The sequence below is a fragment of the Onychostruthus taczanowskii genome, unplaced genomic scaffold (genome assembly GCF_017590055.1).
Source record: "Onychostruthus taczanowskii isolate IOZ18803 unplaced genomic scaffold, ASM1759005v1 scaffold129, whole genome shotgun sequence".
Taxonomy (NCBI): domain Eukaryota; kingdom Metazoa; phylum Chordata; class Aves; order Passeriformes; family Passeridae; genus Onychostruthus; species Onychostruthus taczanowskii.
The window spans coordinates 483099-505092 of record NW_024498451.1 but is presented as its reverse complement, the minus strand read 5'-3'; the positions used below and the strand labels follow the sequence as shown (position 1 = coordinate 505092).

At 36.7% G+C, this 21994-nt stretch overlaps 1 protein-coding gene across 1 annotated transcript in view; it reads left to right on the top strand.

Annotated features, from left to right (window-relative positions):
• Nucleotides 1-21994, top strand: part of LOC121331663 (guanine nucleotide-binding protein G(q) subunit alpha) — a 114397-nt gene that overhangs the window by 23622 nt on the left and 68781 nt on the right. The window contains exon 2 of the mRNA XM_041396281.1: nucleotides 16210-16394. Within this exon, the coding sequence (XP_041252215.1) occupies nucleotides 16210-16394 (185 nt within the window). The remainder of the gene's footprint in view (nucleotides 1-16209; nucleotides 16395-21994) is intronic.

Here is a 21994-nt window from a genome sequence, read left to right as displayed (position 1 = left end):
TTGCCTGCAGTCATGTCTTGTTTGAGAGAAAAAGTTTTTGGCTTATTGGAAGTCGATACAAAGTATAATGTACAAGATGTACAAGTCATTGCATCTGCACTTCCCAGGTTTACTGAAGATAGCCTAACACAACTTCTTGTGGAGGGTATGGAGTCAAAAAGGAGTGTGTATGATCATTGACTGACTGTAAGCAGAGTTTTGAATAAATCCAAATGGCAGTATGTGGAGATGTAGAGAGAATGAAGCACCTTCTCTGCATTTAGATTATTCTTGATACTGCATTTTATTTTAAAAATCACAAGTATGCAAAGCAACAATGAAGGTAACATTTTCATAACTGATTTGAAATGGATAGCTCATGTAGAAAAATGATATGTGGATTTTTTATCTAAGTCTCACTAAAATCTGGCATGCAGATAAGATTTATAGGAAGGCAAAAAAACCCTCAAGAAAAATAGTGGTGAAATTGGTGCTAATTGATTAGGTACCAGTAGTCTTTAAAAGCAATTAAGAAATAGGTCATTAATAACTGGTCTGTTTGAATATTTAGTGAGTAGAATAAGTGCTTTTTTTTTTGTTTTAAGAATTAGTAACAGTAACATAAACACATTCATAAGGAACTGTCCAGAAGACTGGTACATCACAAACAACGGCTGTAACTACGCTGTGCTGAAATGTTCTCATTCAGGTAAATATATGTTTCACCTCTGTGTTGAGAAGGAATGGGATCACGACCTGTACACCTAGTTGTGTGATATAACGAAATAGTTTGCCAAAGAATTGTTTCTCAAGTAGAAGTTAAAAAGCAGGTTAATAGTGAACTTGTAATAGCAGGGCTGCAGTAGAATAGAATCAGAGAATTAGTAAAAGTTTAAGTAATCTTCTACTTGCATCTGATACTTTAGTTTAAAAATAAATTAGTTTCTATAAAGTTATATACTTCATTCTTCAATTACATTTTTCTTCATTTGCTAATATGATATAACATAGGTGAAGTCACTTTTTAGGACAGTGTTTAAAGATATTTTATCGTCTCATTAGCTGTTTAGTGCAGCAAGATTTACTGAAATAAAAAAGGACTAGCAAATCAGTTTGATAAACTTGACATTTGCATGTAACTAAAGCTACCCATGCAAAAACCACTGTGGAGCAGCTAATATGTGGTAACTGGTCACACCCTGGTAACTCTGTTCTTAGACTTTCTCCCATCTTAAGAAATTTTTTAGGTACTTTGGTTATTAAGTGATAGGCAGAGAATTTTGGAAAGCGTTTGATGCTCTTTATTCCTATTCCTTGTTTTCCAAGAATACTTCTAAAATTATTAAAATAGGTATGCAGTGTACTTTATGTCTACTCTGTTTTTTACCCTCATTCATATTAATAAGGCCATAGTTTGCAGTAATCTGTTGGGACTACTTGAAGAGTAAGGATGGCAGAAAAAATCCTTAATAAGGATCACAGGAAAAAAAGTGGGGGGGGAAGGAGTATGATTAACCTTTCCTGAGGTCATTATCACTTCTTTTAGTTTCTTTTTCCAAACTCTTCAGTAACTTAATTTCTTTGAAATATGATTGATTTTTCGTTACTGCTGACATCAGAGGAATCAGTATATGGAGGAAAGTAATGCTTGCAAAGCTGGGGAGGGGTGGTAGGTTGTTTGGGGTTTTTTTCCATGCAAATACCCTGAACATACCTTTCATCCTCTTAGTTGCAGCATGGTTTGCCTTCTTTTTTGTAGTTCTCTTAGTTGAAATTTAGTTATTGACTGTAAGCTGCATAGTGTAAAAATCTATATTTTTATGCAAATAGTGTGCATTTTCTCCTGTTTTCTACTGCAAACTTAGATTGCAGGAACAATTTTGCACTCATAACTCAAAATCCTCTTTTTGTGATTATCACAGTTTCTTATTAAAATGTAGGAATCCCTCTCTTAATTTTCTGACTTACCAAATTTTTTGTTGGGGAAAGAAAGAATTTGGCAGTTTGAAGTGAAGTTACACTATACTTGACAAAGTTACTACTTTTTGAAAATTTGTGCAGGAGCCTTTTAAAGTTATTTTTCTTCATCTTTAGAAATAAAGAAGGCTGTTGAGATGGCATGAGAAAACTTGACCAACAAAATAAGTGATCTCTGATGACAGTCAAAAAGGATTCATATTTATCTGAGCAGAAACGTTCATCTTAGATTTTGTATCAGGAAATAACACAGGGCATCTGGGATTCACTGAGCTATGGTCTAAAACACATTTCCATAGCTTTATTCTTTTGTCAGCCATAGTGAGAAAGTAGTCTTTAACTGCATATTTTAGATAAAGCAACTAAATTGCCTTATCTGAGTTGATAAACCTAGAGTTTGGTAGATAACATTTCCCCAGAACTGCAACAAATTAAAGACCATCCCCAAAACACTTCAATTGTCTTTTATGAGACTTGTTCCCATGTGGCAGAGATTAGAGGACCAGCATCCTTCCTCGTGCAATAAATGTCAGAATGCTTACATGATTTTGGAGATCATGTTAAAAGAGAAAATTGACTGCGGCTTCTTCATGGCAAACGCGTTTTAAGTGTTTTAGATAATTGGTAATTAGTGTGAGGTGTTGATTATACTGGATGTATACATGTAATTCAACAGCCTGGGAGAGTGCAGTGGTTAACCTTTTACTAATGTTTAAAGGCTTCCAGTGGTGGTTGAATCTGTAGGGTAAGACACATATTGAAGCAGCTGGACTTTTCCTTTCTTTTTTTTTTTTTTTTTTTTTTTTTTTTTTGACAAATGAGACAGCTAGAGTCAGCAAAATATCCCAACACCTGACAATTGACCAGAGGAAAAAAGAAAGATAGTTCAGAACTCCCTGGTTATCACATTGTCTTGTGCTTCCCATTGTCTTGAAAATAAGTGTTGCAAAGTGTGGACTCTGAGTTGGCTGCTGGTGCTGAGCGTCATCTCTGTCCTCTTTCAGGCACCTCTTGCTCACCAGTGTGACAGCAGCCAAATAGTTCTATGTTGCTTGTACTTCAAGGGTGGGGAAGGAGCTTAAAACTCTCCAGAAATAAATTCTGCACCATGACCTTTATAGGGAACTGCCTTGTCAGCTTCTAGTTAGTGAGTGGAGGAAGGGCTCTTTCCTGGTACTCCCTCCCTAAGGGCCAGGCTGTGCCTGATGGGGGAGAGCTGGCTGGCAGCTCCCACCATCATGTCCCAGGCAGAAGTTCTTTTGGCCACGCACACCTCTCCTCTCCTGGCTTGCACAGTACAGAAACCTGTGGGATGAGGCTGGACATCTGCTGGAGGGTTTGGGTGAAGACATGCACCTTTTTGCTTGGTGTTGATTTTGCGTATTATGCAGACAAGTAGTGAAAGCTGTTTAGAGGGGTCTGTTGGTTAAAAGTTGTGATCTTAGTGTAGAAAAATGGTGTTTGTCTTTATTTTTTGTTTTGAAAAATGTTAGTGTTTTCAGCATTTGTACTGTCCAAAAATCAACTTTATTTCAGAGTTTTATTTCTCCTATTTTAGAGCAATAGGGGTGTTATGACATGGGGATTTTTTAGAAATATCTAAAAGGTGTGGGCTATTTTCTAGTCATGTAAGCTATTGCATGTTGTTTCTTTCTGCCTGCCTTTCTTTCTCCTAGAACAAGCCTGGTAACAAAAAGAAGATTTTTAAGATCTTCTGTTGGATTTCCCAGAGTTTTTCATTATATATTTTCAGACACTACAGCCCTATACAAAAAGGGTCAAAGACTACATTTTATCAAAAAAAGTGTTTTTAAAAAATTGTGAAATTGACGGTGTAAGTGCAAAAGAACTGGCGGGGGGGGGGGGGGGGAGGGGGATGTTTGTTTTGTTTTTTATTATTACTGCAAGGGTATAAAAAGAATGATGCAAAAGTTGAAGTAAATATGGAGGTGGCAAATATAATCACCTTTCAGCATCATACCATTGTGGCTGTTGTAAGTAAATTCTTGTTTAGCTTTGTATGGTTAACTCTGGTTTGTGGTGACAGCTGGATATACCCTTGGTTGTTTTGTTGTGGGGTTTTTTAGTTGAACTGAAATGATAATTTAAAAAAATTATAAAGAATGTTGACTTGGTGGATAACATTTTAGTTGCCTGAAACATAAAGATTTGGACTCAAATACTTACTATTTGACTATTGTGCAAAGGAATGACGTGTTAAATAAATGTTTGCTTCCTGGAAGTAAAAGTTTCCTCTAGAAAGAAAAATAATGGCAAATAGTAACTAGTCCTTCACCCTGCCACCTCATGCCTGTATGAACTGCAGTTGTTAAAGTTCTTTGCCCTGACAGTTAAATTTATTTCTGTTTTGGTGTACTAAATAAAAACAGGAACAGATTCATAGTGTTATCATGCTCTTGAGTATCTTTTGCCATAGGACTGAAAGTGGCTAGAAGTGTATTCAATGTAATCTTTTTACAACCAGATGCTACTACAAGTGAAAACCAGAATTACATGAATGTTTGTAAAACAAGAACCCGTCAGCATAGAAAGCCCAATTACTTAGGATATTAAGTGAATTTAGAACTTTCTCTCAGATGAACCAGGATTTACAATGCAAGTAACTTACTTAAATGCAAATGAACAGCGTGTGGACTTTAATTAAACAGAAAGCCACATGTAATTTCAGAAGAGGTCAGAGCAATGAGGCAACTCTAGGAAAGAAAGGAGGTGAAATTCCTAAGTTATATATCCACATCTAGGTGGTACATGCTATTGGCTAGGGTAGCTGATGTTGGAGTAAAACAGTAGTTGTTTTGTTGAATTCAGATGCTATCTAGTTCATGGATTTCTGGAGATTTCTTCTAATATTGTAAGAGTATCCAGCAAAACAGTACTTCCCTGCAACTCAGGAAGGTGTGTTGCTTATCTACAATTTTAACTGAGTTCTGAGTGTTAATTGTCTTATGGGTTTTATTACCTCTATAAACAAAAAGTAGTTATTTATTAATCTATACAGTCATAGTGGATGTGTAAAGTGAATAAAAATACAGAAAAATCTAAAAACTTTCAGAGTAGGTAATAATCTGGTATATAATCAGGTCTAAATAAATATGTAACTTCAGCAACAAAGTTATTATAAGGAGGATCAGAAGTTTATCTTGAAGAGAACAAGAGTCGTGTAGTTGTCTGTTTTGGCATGTCAGAGATGTGACTGGAGACTCTTCCTTTGAGCTGCTGAAGTTGCTCAGCTGAGCAGGTCCGTGGCATGGGAGCTGGGCCCTATCTGGGCAGTCTGAAGGGGCAGAAGCCGTGAATGCTCTCTCTGTGACACTGTGGTACTCCAGAGTGTTGCCACCTGACTTTCCCTGCTGGAGAAGCAGAACATTAAAATGTCACACAGTTCAGCCATACCAAAGCGATGCTGTTAAAAATGCAAATGCAAAATGATGGCGCCAGATGCTTTGACCGTAAAATCTGCCTGCTTTTCCCTGTTCTTTACTGACTGTGATAGTCCATGTTCTTACTGACCCAGTAGCAGTTTTCATCTCTCACTTTACCGAAGCATAAAGATTTTTCCAATTTTTCATCTATTTGCTTGAGCAAATGCAGCATCTTAAAAGAATGCTGCATTTGTCATGTATTAAGTGTGGAAATATCTATATGATGTAGTGTGTAAAGCTAGCAAGCATGTCCTCTCAGAACTTAGCTATTTGATTTACTTTTTTTTTTCATAACAAAAAGCAGGGATTTTTTGGTGTGGGGGGGGTGGAGAATCTAATTATAGTTTTTTTAATTATAAAATTGTTCTTTGCTAATATTACCCTTGACCTGATTTCTTAAAATCAGATAGTGCCAGTGGTATATTTATGTCTTTAGAGCCTTCATCACTTTCTGTGTGTAGGTATGCACATGAAAGTATGTCCATAGGTGGTATTTATATTAAAATATGGAAGGAACATGATTAAAACATGATTTGTTCAATCTTTACTTTTTCAGTGTTATTCCAAACTTGCTAGATTTGAAATTGTTGAAATAAGAGCTACAATAATATAGCATTTGTGTCACTCCTATCCAGCTAATGAGCTGACTTGCCCAGGTCCCTTCTTCTTGTTGGAGGAAAAAGTGTGCAAGTGGTCTACCTTCATTTTGTAGTAGCTGCTTAATTAGTGTATGGCTTCTTGGAATACCTCAGAAGACATAAAATGTGAGAGGACAGCAAAAACTCTCAAAAACTAGTGACTCTCCAGGGAAAGTAGCAGTTAAAAAGCATTCTCAAGTTAAGGATGGTCTGCCTTAAGCTGCAGGAAATGTGCCACAATATCTGGAACTGTGCTTCTCTCTGGGTGGATTTAAAGTGGGCTTGGCCTTGGAGCCTGCCTGGATTTCACAGTGTATGTGCACACCCCTGCCGGTATGCACCAAGAAACACACAGAAGTTGTGAGCAACCCTGTGAATGTAGGAACAAGAGGAACACAAACACAACATTTGAGCATCACATATTTGTGAGATGAAAATAAAAATGGAGTAATGTGTTTTTACTGTATAGCTGCTGTGCCAGAGCTTCTCATCATGGTCTGTCAGCCCAGCTGGGCTCTGTGTGCGCCTTGGGGGGGTGAAGAGATGAAGGAACACTGCCTGTAGTAAGGTACAGGTCTTTTGGGGACAGTCTTTCTAATGGCTGCTACATAGCCTCTGAGAGACTTGCACATGGAAGGAGGCCAGCAAGAGGAACAGTCCTGGGCTCCAAGGCCTGCCATGTCCATGGGGTGAAGGCCAGTCAGGAGGAGCTTTGCCTTGTAGGGGGTAGCAAAAGTTCTTCCCAGGGCTTCTTACGGCTGCTGATTTGAAAGCAGTCTCTGCGCTGGACTTGCCTTTGTGCTCCCTAGTTCACCTCCTTTAATTTGCCCTCCCAGCAGCCAATGTCTGCTGAAGCTGTGTGCCCATTCTGTTTTCTGTTAGGAAGTTTCTTTGTTCCTTATAAAATGCCTGAGCTCCCCCCACCCCACCCTCCTTCTATTTTATTACTGGGATCAGCATTAAATGACAATGATATCCCAAATGGAATAACTGGGTTGGTGGTGTGTGGGAGTGAATTAGGTGCTCATTCAGTGAGAGGGCCTGAAACCAGGTGGGGGTGGGTTTCAGTTACCACCAGTTCTTCAGTCTCCCTGCGGAAGGAGGAGCAGCGCCTTCACAGTAGCATCAGAAAAGCGGGTTAGATGCTAGACAGAAATACTTGCTGTAAAACTTTCATTTATACCATTAAGTATTTCCTTTATGATGCTCTCAAGATGTGTTCCCCTGGGAAATCAGGAAGATACACAATGTGTAATACACTTGTAAGGTGTAATGTTAAAAAAAACTGTAAATTACCTCAGCTGATTCCTTACTGCCGTCAGTTCAGGGCTCTGCTTGCAAGACTCTGCACTTTGTACTTGTTTGTATGTAGTTAGACTAAAGCAAAAATTACTTCATCATTTTAGTGCTGGGGGTGTATTTGAGGCTTGAAGGAAACCTTTGTCTTGAGTCTAGTGCTGCGTGGAATGGACCAGGGAAGCTGTCTGACAGGTATCTGCATACCAACATTTGATACACAGTTCCTTTATGTTTCTACTGTAAGTTTGATAGTTACACTGGTAAGCTACACTCTTGTCTAATTAGGTGTCACCAACAGCTGTCATGTTATCATACTAGTACAGAGGTCAGAGAAAGCTCTGAGGCATGAGCAGCAAAGAAGCAAAAGCAGAAGAGACCAAGCGAACAGCTTAAAAGTCTTCCTCAAGAGTACATAACCTAACACAGAAAGACCCCAAATAGCTTTGTGGGAAAAATATTATTCTCTTCATGTGTAAGAAGAACCAGCGCAATTTGCTTTTCATTCTTTCTTTTAAATCATTTCAATCCATATGAAGATGTTCTTTCTTTGGCATGAATGAAGGACATATAAAAAGGTGGAAAAGCAAAGAGGTTTTCTTCATTAATTTGTGGTTTTCCCCTGGAAGGAGTGCTTCATGATATCTAGACTAAAGCTTGGAACTGGGGTGACCATCATTCTTGGAAGCAATGGCCAACCATTCTTGAGGTAAAAATGTACCAAAATGCTACAAAACAGTTGCTGTTCTTAGTTTCTAATTTCAGATAATAAGATTTGCCACCAGAAATGTTACTCAACATAAATATTGGATCATAACAAATGTGCTATTATTCATATGACTTGTTTTCAGTAAATTCATATTTACACTAGTTTTGTTATAGCAAAGCAATTGACTTGTATGCATTTCCACGTTTTGAGAAGGAAAATGCTGTACCGTGTACATCCATCTCTGGGATGGAGCCTTTTTGTATGAGTAGTAGGTCAAAAGTTTATATCAGGCTTTCAAAATAGAGCTCACAAACATAGAATAGAATAAATATTATTTATTAAAAAAAACCTTTGGAAAGGGTGTTTTCATGTTTTTGGACTTAGTTTCTGCTAACATATTGTTAAATTACATAATATACTGTTTTATACTGGTATTTCAGATGGATGCAAATGTGCATCTAATATACTCTGAGTACTACAGTGCTTCTTTAAAACATAGATTAGAAAACAAGTTGCAGAGTTTCTAACTATACCTTACGAAAGCAGAGCATGCAAACTCTAAGGCTTTGTGTGCTTGGTAAATACAGCTGTTGTTTTGTTGATATGTTCGTGTGCTTGATAATTATGTTTGCAGATAGAACATATCAATAAAGAAATATTCACCTTTTGCAGTTTTCTGTATGGTATGAGAGTGGTAGCCCTTGGCATGGGGGAAACATGGATGGCCAAACTCCATTGCGTTATATTAGACATGAAAATTACTTTTTCTGAAGACATAGGGTTTAAAGTGGTTAAGGTATTTTTTTCCCTTCCATAATAAAAATAAAGGAAAACTATTGCAATTTTGAATACTACCAGTATTTATCCTTGCTTTTGATTAATCTTGGTAGTTTATACTGTCCCTGAAATAGTGTCTCTCAGAGCTGGTGTAGGAATCAGAGTTGTGTTTATCTGTTCATAATCCCTCTGAGTAACAGAAGGTGAAAGAAATCTGAAAGACTTAATTATTAGGTAAATAAATTTTATGCATCTTCCTTAATAAAAGTTTAGAGCTAACTCAAGCCTTTTCTTGGAATGCAGGGAAAGTGAAGTCTCATACTGAAATTCCTGAAGAATCATCCTGGAGAACTGCAGGACATGTAGTGTTGCATGGCCCCACTCAGCCCCCGTCATTTTCAGTCCAACTTAGGTGCAGAGGTGATGAACTGTAGGTGTAATATGAAGGAAACATATAAGATTTAAACCCTAAACCCAGTCTCTATTGAATTAGTAGTTAAGGTAGTTTTCACAGAAAATCAGGTGGTGGTCAGCATATTACCACCATTTTCTTTTAATAAATAGCTTACAGAAAACATAAATGTTGATTTATAAATAGTTGTGAATTATACTGATCTCAAGATAATAAATTATCGATTTTGACTTGCTTGTGCATTGGAATGTACTGGAGTCTGCTTTTCAACACCTATCTCATATAAACATTCATTTGAAATTAATCACACACAAGTTTGTAAAGATAGATTTTGCCTTTCCTCTGTTCAAGGCAGGTAAGAGTTTGTATGATACCTTCTTTTATGAATGCTGATGTTTGTTTCTGGTTTTGTTTATAACATTTCCATGGAATAGCAGCAGCCAACAGACTGACTTTAAACAGTTTGCTGTTTGGTTGAGTTGAGAGTAACATCAAGAAAATATTTTTGACGGTGAAATTTGATTTGTGACACTTTTTCTGCACAGATGAGTTCTTTAGGCAGAATTTGTTGAAGCTGCTCCAAACCACAGAAAATGGAAAATTAAGCACAGACTGGAAAGAGTTGATTCTCTTTAGGGAATCTGTGGCTTATCAGAGGGATCCTTTCAAGAGAAGGGAGGTGGTCACACAAGGTGGGATCCTGTCCTGCTTTAAACCCATTTACAAAGCTGTGTGAATTCTTGAGGAATTACTGTGAAGGCACCCAGTTTATCTCTTCTGAATTACACCTAAATCATAATAAGATACCTCTAAAATGGTGACAATTACCTGTTTGTAGCTATAAAAGATAAGGAGGAGGTTCTGTTTTGTTGGGCAGGAGCTTAGGCAGTGGTGGTGTTTTTTGTTGTTGATTTGTCTGGTTATTTTGATTTAGGGGGGGCTTGCTGGTTTGGGTTTTTTTGGTTGGTTGGGTGGGTTTAGGGTTTTTTCTGAATTGAAGGTGTGGAGTAGAGAATGCTGACTTTCAATAATGAGCTGTGCCTACCTGCGTAATAGTAGTTTTGCTGTGTAGTTTTGATTATCTGGCACAAAGCCGTATTTGATTAACTGCATTTCCTGTAAAAGAGTTTAAGGTTCTGGTTCAGAAAAAAGCTTGAATTAACATTAATTAAGAAGCTACAGAACATCAGCTGACTTTTGTGTTTCAATTCTACCTTCCATTTCCTTCCAGTTTTTCAGTAATTCAGTATCTGTCTTAGTTTTTATTGTAGTAGTCACTTTAACTATTTTGAGTGCATCACTTGCACAGTGAGGATGGGTATTTTGTTTCTCTAAGTTTTGTGGCTGCACTAGAATGACTACTATAGTCTCAAAAACAACCAGATTAAATTTGTAAGAGGATTTTTCTTCTGTGGAAAGCACTCAGACTAGCTGTTCACATAATGGCAGGTATTCTTTCCCTTCTTTTAAGGAAGATGGTTATAATACAATTTCAATCATGTAGGTAAGGAAATGATGGAACAACTTTAGTAATATTTGTAATGGATAACATTTGCTTAGTTTTTCATAGATATTTAAGATATTCAAGATTATTCTTGAAACAAATTGCTCTACATGAATGTAAATGTTTTATATTCCTTATTTGAGGTAATTATCTGCTTCGTGAGCTACTTCATAATATTCTGTCCATCCTTTTTTGGAATAAATACTTTCTCGTCTTGCTCATTTTTGTTGTTCCATTAGTTATTCATGAAATAATATTGTGTAGAATATTGACAGTTATCTTAATGAAATGTTTATTAATTACTAAAATGATATAGAGGGGATAATTTAGTGAATGTTGATGTGATTATATGCTTACTCTTTTTTTAAAAGCAAGTGGACTATGCAAATGTGCCTTTTAAGCAAAACAAGTAAGAAGATTGTGTAGTGATTTTAAATTAAAGATATTACGTCAGTGGAGCAAACACTTGGCAGCAGAACAATATGTACCCCTGTCCCATTTTTTCCCAAGTGGTTCTTGACTTCAACCTATGCATTGTTAAATCTCAAAATGCCATCACTGGGGTTCTCACCTAATTTGGCTTTTTGTAGTTATTCTGTTCAATTTTTAACATAGCTGCAAAACATGGTGTTATTGATGGAGGATCAGACTTCAGGACACCTTAGTTGTCTTTCTGGCTTTTTTTTTGCTTGAAACTTGAGATACTTTCCTGTTTCCTAGTCTTTTCTGTAACTCTAAATCAAATGCCATTGAAAGGTTTCCTAACATCAAGCAACTCTTGTGAGGTTTAATCTATTAATGTCAGTTGATGAGTTATATAATCACACAAGGTAAATATAATGGTTCAACTGTTCATTTTGTGAAAAATATTAATGTGCCTACTGTATCCATTATCAGGACTGGTAATTCCTTACAGAGATTCTGTTCATGTCTCTGGATGAGTTGTCACTGAAATTCTTTGGTGTTTCTATGACCAAGGTGAAAATGGTCAGTTTCAGTTATTAACTTTTGGTAGTACAAATTGGTTGGAGGTATAGGTATTGGTACTTACGTGTCTTTCAAGAGGTATGATACAGTGTCATGGCGATAATACTTTTTAAGCAATAGAGAAAAAAGTTCATAGAGTACTAGCAGTCTTCACTTAAAAAGGACTGCCTGAGCAATAGCTGTAACCAGCTTGAAGCAGGTCAACTCAGTTGTGGCAACTGTTGACAAAGGTGATGGTTAAGGCTGTTGTAGAGGCAAGGATCTCTTCATAAGATGTCAGGATGAGAGCACAGTCTGCCTAGGTGCATGAGCACATCAGATGGACTGAGGTTTTTTGTGTGGGAGCCTCCTCGTTTCACTGGCCTTGCTGCTTTCTTTTGATGGGGAAAGGATACTCTAGTTCTGCTCCAGAACTTGGACAGATGCCTGTTACAGGATGCGGTGGGGAATTTCACCTCCACCTCAGGGAGTTTTTCTACACTCTTATCAACTGAATATTCCTTCCCACAGTAGCCTTCAACTGTGGGCCTGAAGACTGCTGTTCTAAGTGGTAGGACAGACTGGCTTCTTTGCTTCTGTTCCTGGGAGGATCTTCATGCATTCCATACTACATTTTAACTGATTTGTCACCTACAAAGCCAAGCCGGTCCAAGGCCTGAATTTTGCACAGTTTTATGTTTTCATTTACTCATACTTGGTTTCAGCAGAAGTGTGATCCCACTGCATTCCACTGCTAGAACAGCAACAGACCAAACCATATTTTTTGTTTTCTCTGTCACTGAATTAGTGGTAGCGTAGAGGACATCATACTTTCTTCCAAGTGAAGTATAACTTTAAATGAAATCAAGTATTTTTCTTTTCATGCATTACCTCTCTATTACTGTTTTAGCTCTTACTCCTCCTAGGAGTTACTCTGCTATTTACTATCGTTCCCCTTTTCTGTAAGTCTGTAAGGCAGTGTACAAGTGACTGCTTTGTCTAAGTAAATGTTTGATGAAACTGTGGTTATAGTATGGTTCTGCTTATCTGTGTAGGATGTTGATTCCACCCTTACCCATGAATCTTCACTTTCCAGGTACTTGTAGGCTTTCTTTCTGCGTCCAAGCCCCAAGATGAGTGTCAGTTTTCTGTAAATGTACACACTGTTGTTTTGACAGCTCCTAGTAACTGTGTGCATACAGTTGACTAACAGGGTAGTGGATTTCAATGGCTTTCTCCTTCCTTTTAAGGAGAATGTCCTCTCCTTCCGTTTTTAAGAATGTCCTCTTCTATCTAATTTAATATAAAATTTCAAACAGTAAAATAGCAGGTTTTTCTTGCCTTTTCATAGGTCAAACTTGGGGGAAAAACACTATCAGGTGTAGTTAAGCAGTGTTTCTGTATAAGAGATGCCAGTGTGAATTTTGCTTAGAGAATGGTATGTTTTTTGTTGTAGTTAAAAACCAGTCTCATATTTGATCTGAAGATGTTATACCTAAGATTTTATTTTTAAAGTTGCAATGCAGAGAAGTGCAAAAACAAGTACAGGACAGCCATACAAAGGAAAGGCTTGTCATTCTAGTCTTCTACAGTTGTTTTTCTTTTAAATTAGTCTCCTGTATCTTCTTTGTCAGTCACTGCAAGTTCTGAAACCTCTCTGCCAATAGAGCATTGTCACCTATTTAAAATAAACCAGGTTTAAAGGTTTTCCGTAAGTTTTGCAGAGCAAAGAATGTTGCATTTCAACATTCTATGGCTTCATTTTTGCAGGATGTGTACCAGGAGAAAGAAATTGTATGTGATATGTATATATCTGGGTGCAAGTGCATGCATAAGGATCTACTCTGCATTTAAGCAACCTGGCTTCTTTCCTGATTCTGCTTGTGGATGTAAAACTGCTATAAGTCCTTTCAGATCTCTGGTTGTAAAATTCTTGATGATACAGTAATAGTTGTAGCTATTAACATTTAAAAAATAAAAAAAAAAACAGAGGTTTTCAGAAATTTTCAGTTTTTAAGATGCTAAACTCTTAAATTTTGATAATCCTCTGTGCCACGATAGAAGATCACTGTTACAGACATGTCTTTATTATTTTTAGAAGACAGTTAATCTTTTTTCATTCATTAGGTTTATTTTATCTGAGAAGAAGTTAAAAAGTCAGATGACCAACCAAGGTGTGTGCTTGAATCAGGAGTGTGGGGGTTTTATTCAGTCACAATATTCAATTCTCACCTAAGTACTAGACAAGGAATTAGATTAGGATTGGGGAGGGGATGGGGTGGAAAAGGTTGAAAGTAGTGTTTTTTAAAAGATGAGGGAGTGTGGCAGTGGTATTCTGATTATGATTGAGTTTCAGGTACGTTGTGTGGCTTCATCAGTTTTCTGAGAGATAAGAAGATACTATATATCTGGCTTCAGAGAAGTGACTTGACTAATGTAAATGTGCTGTGGTAGCCAGCAGAAAATTGGTCTCAGTATAGTTTTATCCCCCACTGGTCCATTCTGCTGATCCACTACACTGCCGTTTCACCTCTGCTCTTGCCTTGTATCGGCTGGAGGTATTAGTAGAATGATGGTGGCAGAAGCAGTGGCTAACAGAGCCTGTAAGGCATTCATATCTTCTCAGAAGAATATGTAGATTTTTTCTTAGGTAATTTCAGGTTTTCTTCTTTTCACCAGGTGAAACAGGCCCACTAAAAGGTCCTTCTGAGGCTGTTACGCAGTGTTGCTTTTGTTCATTATGGCAAATGGTAAAATTTAAGAATGTATTGCCATGATGTATTTTTTAACTTGTTCTGTAATGAATGGGTGAGGCTGTAGAAAGCACAAGTTGATTCCAGTCAGTGTCTCTAGGAAGATGATCTAGCAGCCTTGCGTTACCTAAATGGAGCCTACAAGAAAGCTGGAGAGAGGGGCTTTTATGAGGATATGTAGTGATTGAACAAGGAGAAATGGCTTTGAAATGAAAGAGAGTAGGTTTACACAAGATATTGGAAGAAATTCTTTACGTGTGAAGGTGGTAAGGCACTGGCACAAGTTGCCCAGAGAACCTGCTGATGGCGCATCCCTGGCAGTATTCAAGGCCAGGTTAGATGGGGACTGAGCAAACGGGTCTAATGGAAGATGTCCCTGCTTATGGCAAGGGTGTGTTGTGATTAGGTGATCTCTAAGGTCCTTTCTAACCCAAACCATTCTGATTCTGTAGTATGTAACATCATGTTTGATTTTCTGGGAATGTGTGTGTAAAGAAAAACTGCATTAGAAGTTAATTATATGTGTGCAGGAAATGGGAGTGATGATTTCAAAATTATGCTTTTGGTAAGGGCAGAAAATTTTAGAGGCTTAGATTTTGCAGTGTGTGCTGTCTCAGAAATTGTTAAGGGTTAATCCTATAAACTGCACTGCTGTGAAACATACTTTTTTGGGAAGACACTGAAAACATTATCTAAGAGGCTTATAAAACTGCCTTTGTCCTGGACATGAGTATTATGGTACGAGGCATGAAAGCTTTATAGAAATGATTAAAATAAAACCCAGGCTGAAAGTCTGAAAGCAACAGCACTGAGCAATGCGTTTTGTTTTCTGCAGAGCTGAGTAGCTGGGTGAACGCAGGGCTTATGTAGCTGTGCAGATTCAACTCCTTCTCTTAAGAAAACACAGGGATAATATAGATAAGTTCTTGTAGTCATAGATGAGCTTGTTTAATTGGAGCAAAGGAAAAGTGTTGTGTGTTGTAACCTTTGTGGAGTTTCCAACAAGGAGATCTCAACTTAAAGTTGATGAATAGTCATATTTCATCAATAAACTACTTTTAGTACAAAGTATAAAAAGACATAAAAAGATGTAGTGGAAGGAATGACTGCTCATTAATAAATATGAACCAAATTTTAATTAACAGTGATTTCATATGGTTCTGAGATTGAAGTTTGATGGGTTCTGAATTGTTCCAATACTAGCTTAAAACAAAAAAAAGCCGCAACCCAGCCATACCCCCTCAAACAAACAAATAAAAAACCAGACCAACAAATACAATAAAACTGAAAATTGAAACAAACCAACACCCCTGAAAAAAAAAACTCCAAAAAACCAAAAGACATATATCAGTTGCTTGTAATACCAGATTACTGTGATGTCCTGAGAGATAGCCTTGGATGATTGTTTTTCTTCCTCTCTGAACTTTTGTGATGAAATGTCTCATTAAGTTAGAGTTTTGTACAATTACATCTTTAAGAAAAAGTACTTTCAAACATGAAGTCATATATAATATGTATATTTTGGAGTGCCATTTTGCTCATTAGTTTAGTTGCTAAATCAAAATGCAAATTTTAATTCAGTTCTTCAGTTGCTACTGATGTTGCTGTTTGACCTTGAACTGGTTCTTGTAGTTACCTTCCAAGCACCACTGGAAACTGTTGTAATCCTGCAAGTAAGCAAGCTGTCATCATTGTACAAAAGAAGTCGTGTTTGTGTCCACTGGGTAAAGCATATCCTTCTTATTTGTCTTGCAGGCACAGGAGAGAGTGGCAAAAGCACATTTATCAAGCAGATGAGAATCATTCATGGATCAGGTTACTCTGATGAAGACAAAAGGGGCTTTACAAAACTGGTGTACCAGAATATATTTACAGCAATGCAGGCCATGATCAAGGCCATGGATACCCTCAAAATCCCATACAAGTGTGAAAATAACAAGGTGAGATTTGTGTTTATTTCTGTAGCTGAAGGTTTTCCTCTTTTTTATTTTCGGAAATATACTGAAGGTCTCAAAAACATGACACATCATAGAAGTGATACTAAAAGCTCAGAAGCAAAGGGCGTTTCCTGTCCTGCATTTAGATCTCTGCCTTTTTGTCTACTTTTACAGCACAAAATATGCTTTTAAACAAGAGACCTCTCTTAAGATGCCCGGGGGGCATTGTCACAGACAGAGGTTTAATGGCAGGCTGCCATTTGACTTCAGTAACTCTTGTCCTTTCCTATGCAACTGTACTCTGATTAGAGCACAGTTAAACCATTCTTGTGATGTGTAGCAAAAGTTTGCTGCTTAAGGATTGCTATTACATTACAAATGGAAAAAATTCAAAAATTCAAATTATTAGACAAATAGGTGAATATATCTGTTTGTGTGTGTATAGATTGTTAAATTAAATTTTTCTACATGAGACCTGAAAACAGTCAAGAGTCTTCTTAGATTGATGCTGTTACTGCAATTTAAAAGGACAAAATACATTTAAAGTGTTTCTAAGGTTAATCTCTAACTACCTCTTAGCATTTTTAACAGTTTTAACTTTTTTTTTTTTTTTTAATATTCAGATTTTAATAGTCTGGTATCTACAATAGTTTTTCTCATTCTGTGACTAGGAATGAAATACTTACTATTTTCTTAAAATACATGGTGAGACACAGAATTACTTGTCTATATCTCCCAATATCACAGAGTCACAGAATAGGTCAAATTGGAAGGGACCACGGTGCATCATCTGGTCCAACCTCCCTGCTCAAGCAGGCACTGTTTGATAACAGTTCCCTGAGAATTGTTTGTATTTTTCCTGTTGATCCATTATCAACAATTTTGTCAAAAGGACCATTTAAGATCCATGACAAAGTGGATGGCTCACCTTTCTTTCCATCTTGTGAAAGAATTTTTAATGATTATCTAGTAGTCCTGGATGAAAGTAATACTTTCTTTGATAAATTACTCAAAAGTTCTTTTATTATATTTTTTTTTCATTAATTGAAAATATCAAGGAGCAGCAACATTTACAATAAAAGAAAGCATCCATTAGCTGGGAAAGAGAAAATGAGATAAACTTGGGTTAATATTAGAATCTTTTGTGTCTAAATATATGAAGTTTAATTTTTACAACTGAACTGCTGTATGTGTTTTACGACAGCTAACTTATAAGTAGGAAAGATAAAGCTTATTATCGGGTTAATGATGAGTTGTTTTTTCATTTGCATTTGCTGAAGTCATTGCAGATGATCATCACTTTGTTGGTGATGTAATGCTGCAATAACAAGAATCTTGCAGGAGCATGACTTGATGCAGAAGGAAGTCAGGAGGATCCCATCTGCCAGAATCTGTTAGCCTTCTTTAATGGTGGGTGGGGTTTTTCGTGCATGTGAAAAAGATTGAAATATTTGTAATTGGTGAGACTCCTGACTGTTGAATTTCCTAGTCTATCTGCATGCTGGTGCTGTCCGTTTTCTCCTCATCCTCTATAAATCACAATCAAATGTCTAATTAGTCTTAAAACTGCATTTTCGTTTTCATTTCATCTGGCTCCATGTTTTTGCTGTGTGCAAAGCATAAAGCATACTGGCCTGAAAAGTTAGTTGATTGTAAAGCACATTTTTTCTTCAAAACTGGTGTTGACTGTCACTTAGCCTTAATATCTGGAAATCCTAATGACAGATTAGGATTCTGTTTTTCCTTGTATTATATTACAGAGTGTGTGTTCTGTAATTATTTTTTAGATATGCTGACTTTTTGTAGTGTGTTTATATGGCTGAGTGAGTCAGGTAGGTTTGCCATAGCTGTATATGCATGGCCAGAACTGCTCACTTTCTCTACATAAAAATTACTTTGCTGAAAGTAGGGGTCTCTGCTCAGCTGCTTCACAGCATTCCCATCAGTTTCTAATGGGGCTACTTGCAGACTAAAATAAAAGTCACTAGTTACAAGGCTCTCAGGGCAATTCCTGTACAAGTTTCTTCAGGAATGCAGGAAAAACCAAACGTGCTACAGCATTGTGGCTAAATAGACATGATTGTGGTCTACTACGCTTCAGCTTTGTATACAAGGTCACTTCACTTCAAAGCACTGAACACCAGTGAACAAATAAATCTGCTCCTTCATTTTTTTACACGCTGTTGAAAACAAACTCATTAGTCTAGCAGTCTAGAAAACACAGGAAGGGCACTTCCTATTAATTTGAATCTCCTATCAGGAAATCCTATTGCTGGAGAGAATATCTCAAAGTTTAAGTAACAGAATATTTTTAGCACAGTAGCTGTTGTACACTGTAGTTTAGAAAATTGCAGGTCAAGCTGGTATTGATGTGGTTGGGCCTGAAGAAAAATTACCCTTTTTTTGGGTCAAGTTCTTCATGTTCTGCAGTGGACTTTGGGGCTACAGTGTAAATGGTTGTCTCTTACTGTACCAATTTTTATACCTCTAACTGTGATTTATTAAAATTGGAGTATTTTGAATCTCTGAATACTCCTGGAATTTGCAGTGTCCTTATACCTAGCAGTCAGTTAAGTAGGCGGCTGTGTTATTCGTGTGGTGTACAGCATCACAACATTTACATTGGACTATTTTAGTATAATCAACATAGCCGTAGGGAAGTTCTGAATTTCACAGGTCAGTTCTTGTGAGATTGTATTTGTCTTCATAGTCACAAATGTAACTAAAGAGGCAGAGAGTGAAATGCATTGTCCTATGTTATAATAACCTAGACTGTTTTGAAAGATTCATTATCAGAGTAGTGAAAGCCAATTGAGAAATATAACTGTGTTACATTTCTATAGAAGTTGATACCTCAGAACTGATGGTAGAGCATTATATCATGAAAGACATTCATTTTTATGTGTTTAAACTTCTGAATGTGAGCTCTTCTGATGTTTAAGATAATGGGTGAGTGTGATCTCTTCTTGTAGGAATTTGTCTGTCATGGGAAATGGTTGCTTATAGACTTTTTTAGTTTCCTTTTGAGTAAATTTTAAAGTGCTTCCATTATTTCTTTTTCAGCTAGAAGTTATCAACTTGTTGTATGGCTTTTGAATTTTAGGGTAAGAAGTATTTTATTAAATGAGGGAAAGTGTTAGTTTTTATAGAAATGTTCAGAAGCACTTATGAAAATTGCCTGTCTTTTGCAAAATTTTGTTTGTACAAACTAACTCATGCAACAACAGGTATTTAAATGCATATTTAAAAAAATACAGGCTTATGCTTTTTGCAGTTCGTATTTTTAGACAAATGAATCTACTACTATACTAAACACCAAATACTACTGTTGTCCTGTAATTTTCCATTTTAATGTAACTTTCAAAAGACAAGTTGCTACTCTATTCCAGCAGACAGTATCAGGAAGGCATCGCTCTGTGTTGATTAACAGGCAGGAAACCTTACTTGAATCCCATTCGCATAATTTCCTGTGAGACTTCTTAAATATTCATAACAATTAAACTAATGTGAGTAGTCTTCAAGAACAGGCTACAAGAAAGTTTTTCAAGAAGCTGGAAACATAAAAGCAAGTTTTGTGGTAGACATTTGCTGTTAAGTTTCTAAGAGTGTTTTCTGATTATTTTTTGTCTGTATTTGTGCCTGTTTCCTTTGGGAAATGTTTTGCAGTCAAAATGAGCAGATATCGGAAATGCTTTCAAGGTTCAAAATCTTACTAGCATTATCTTCAAGTCCATAATTGTTTTGTTAGCTTGGTTTTTTCCATGTGAGACAGATCCACTGGAGGAAGCTAATAAAATTAGAGGCAGAAGTGAGACAGTAGGAGCAGGAATGGAATCAGATTGCATAAGGTTTTGTCTTGGGTAGAGTTGGGGATGTTAAGTGGTGAAATCTCTTGGTGAAGTTTGATGTTGAACAAACACAGTTTGGAGGAAAGGACCTACCACAGTCACCTCACCTGAAACAGAGTGTGAAGGACTGAATCTAGAGCAGTAGTGTGAAAACTAGGAAGTATTTCAGTTTAGAGGAGGGTTTTATTTAACAAAAAAGCAAGAATTGTGTTCTTGGGATAGTGACATAAAATGGTTATTGCTTTAGAACAGGGATAATCAAATGGCTCTTCAAGCATGGAGAAACCTGTATGGTTCTCGGTTAGTATTTAGCAATGTTTAGTGTTGGCTAATATTTAGGTTCTCTGAGGTGTTTCTCCAAGCACTCAGAACCAAAGTAAAATTACCCAATAAGTAGCAAGCCTTGCAGAAGAGTTAAATGCTTCTAAGACCAGGAGGCTCCATAGGCGTTACTTTAGCAAGAAATAGCTGCAGTCAGATAACGTGCAAGAGTGTACAGAAAATTTAAAATATTGTGGTCATTGAACTACATGTATTCAGAGAAAGGAACTGAAGACAGCTTGCTTTTTTTTCGCTGGAAGCTGTAATGTTTCCTCCCATGGGGATATTGATCCATGAGCTTTAGGGCTTCCAATAAAGCCAGAAGCATTTTCTTCCTGAGTGCTTAGTAAAGAAGTTTTTTGAAGATTTCAACGATCTTAAATAGATAGCAGCCTCTCCTCTGCTGTCTTTCTCATCTTTTTATCAGTCTCCTGTCAGTCATTTGCTCTTCTCATTCTCTGTCTTTCTTTCTGGCACCTCTTCAGTCTTACATACATTTCACCTCAGCACACCTTTACGTACTTACCTGTGGCATACCATTTTGTCCTACTTTCTGCTGTTTTCCTTCTTTATATTTGAATAAAATTAAAACTAACAAGCAAAAAGCTCCCCATATATGTAGTAGTTTGCATTCTGTTCTCCTAGTCACTCATTTGCTTGCTCTCTGTTTAGAGCAGAGGGCACTTCCATTTATCTGTATTGCTCTAGTGGATTACTAAATTACTTGTTTCATCTTGTTACGTTCTGTTTAAGTGTTTCATACTTCATACAGAAGCCCAAGTTCTACCTGTTTTTCACAAATGTATAGGGAAGATGATGGTATATGAGAAGTAAGCTGCAGAAGCAGAGTTGAATGCTCCCATGAAGAGTTTCAAATACTTTATTTAAAATAAACATATAGGTGAATGAACACTCTTCCTTTCTCCAGGTAATGTTCACATGAATGTGTTCACTCTCAGTGAAGATGTGGAATTTGCTCAGGGCAACTTCTATGTGTAATGGGAGTTTGGCATATATTTTAAGGTGGTGAGATTGTGTACTCTTGGAATGGTTCTGACTTTCTTCATGATTAACAGCCATTATATAAATATAGGTATTTAGACAATACAATTCTATAAAAATAATGGATAAACATAATTATATATAAGTATTTTCAAGAAGGAAATATTTAGAAGTCGTAGTTTCCTAATTACTTAATTAATTTCTATGGGAGATAGGCTAAGCTTGTCTAATACTTATCTCTAAATTAATTTCAGATTGAAGTATTTTTGTCATATTTTCCTCTGAAAATGTATAAGATTATTTCTTGCTTGTAGTAACCCTTTTTTTTGGGAATTCAATTCTGTTATGTTCTGGTTTTATTATATAGAATTACTAAAAGTTACTTATTTCTTCATTGTAATTCCTCGTAACACACAAGATGCTTGAAATAAG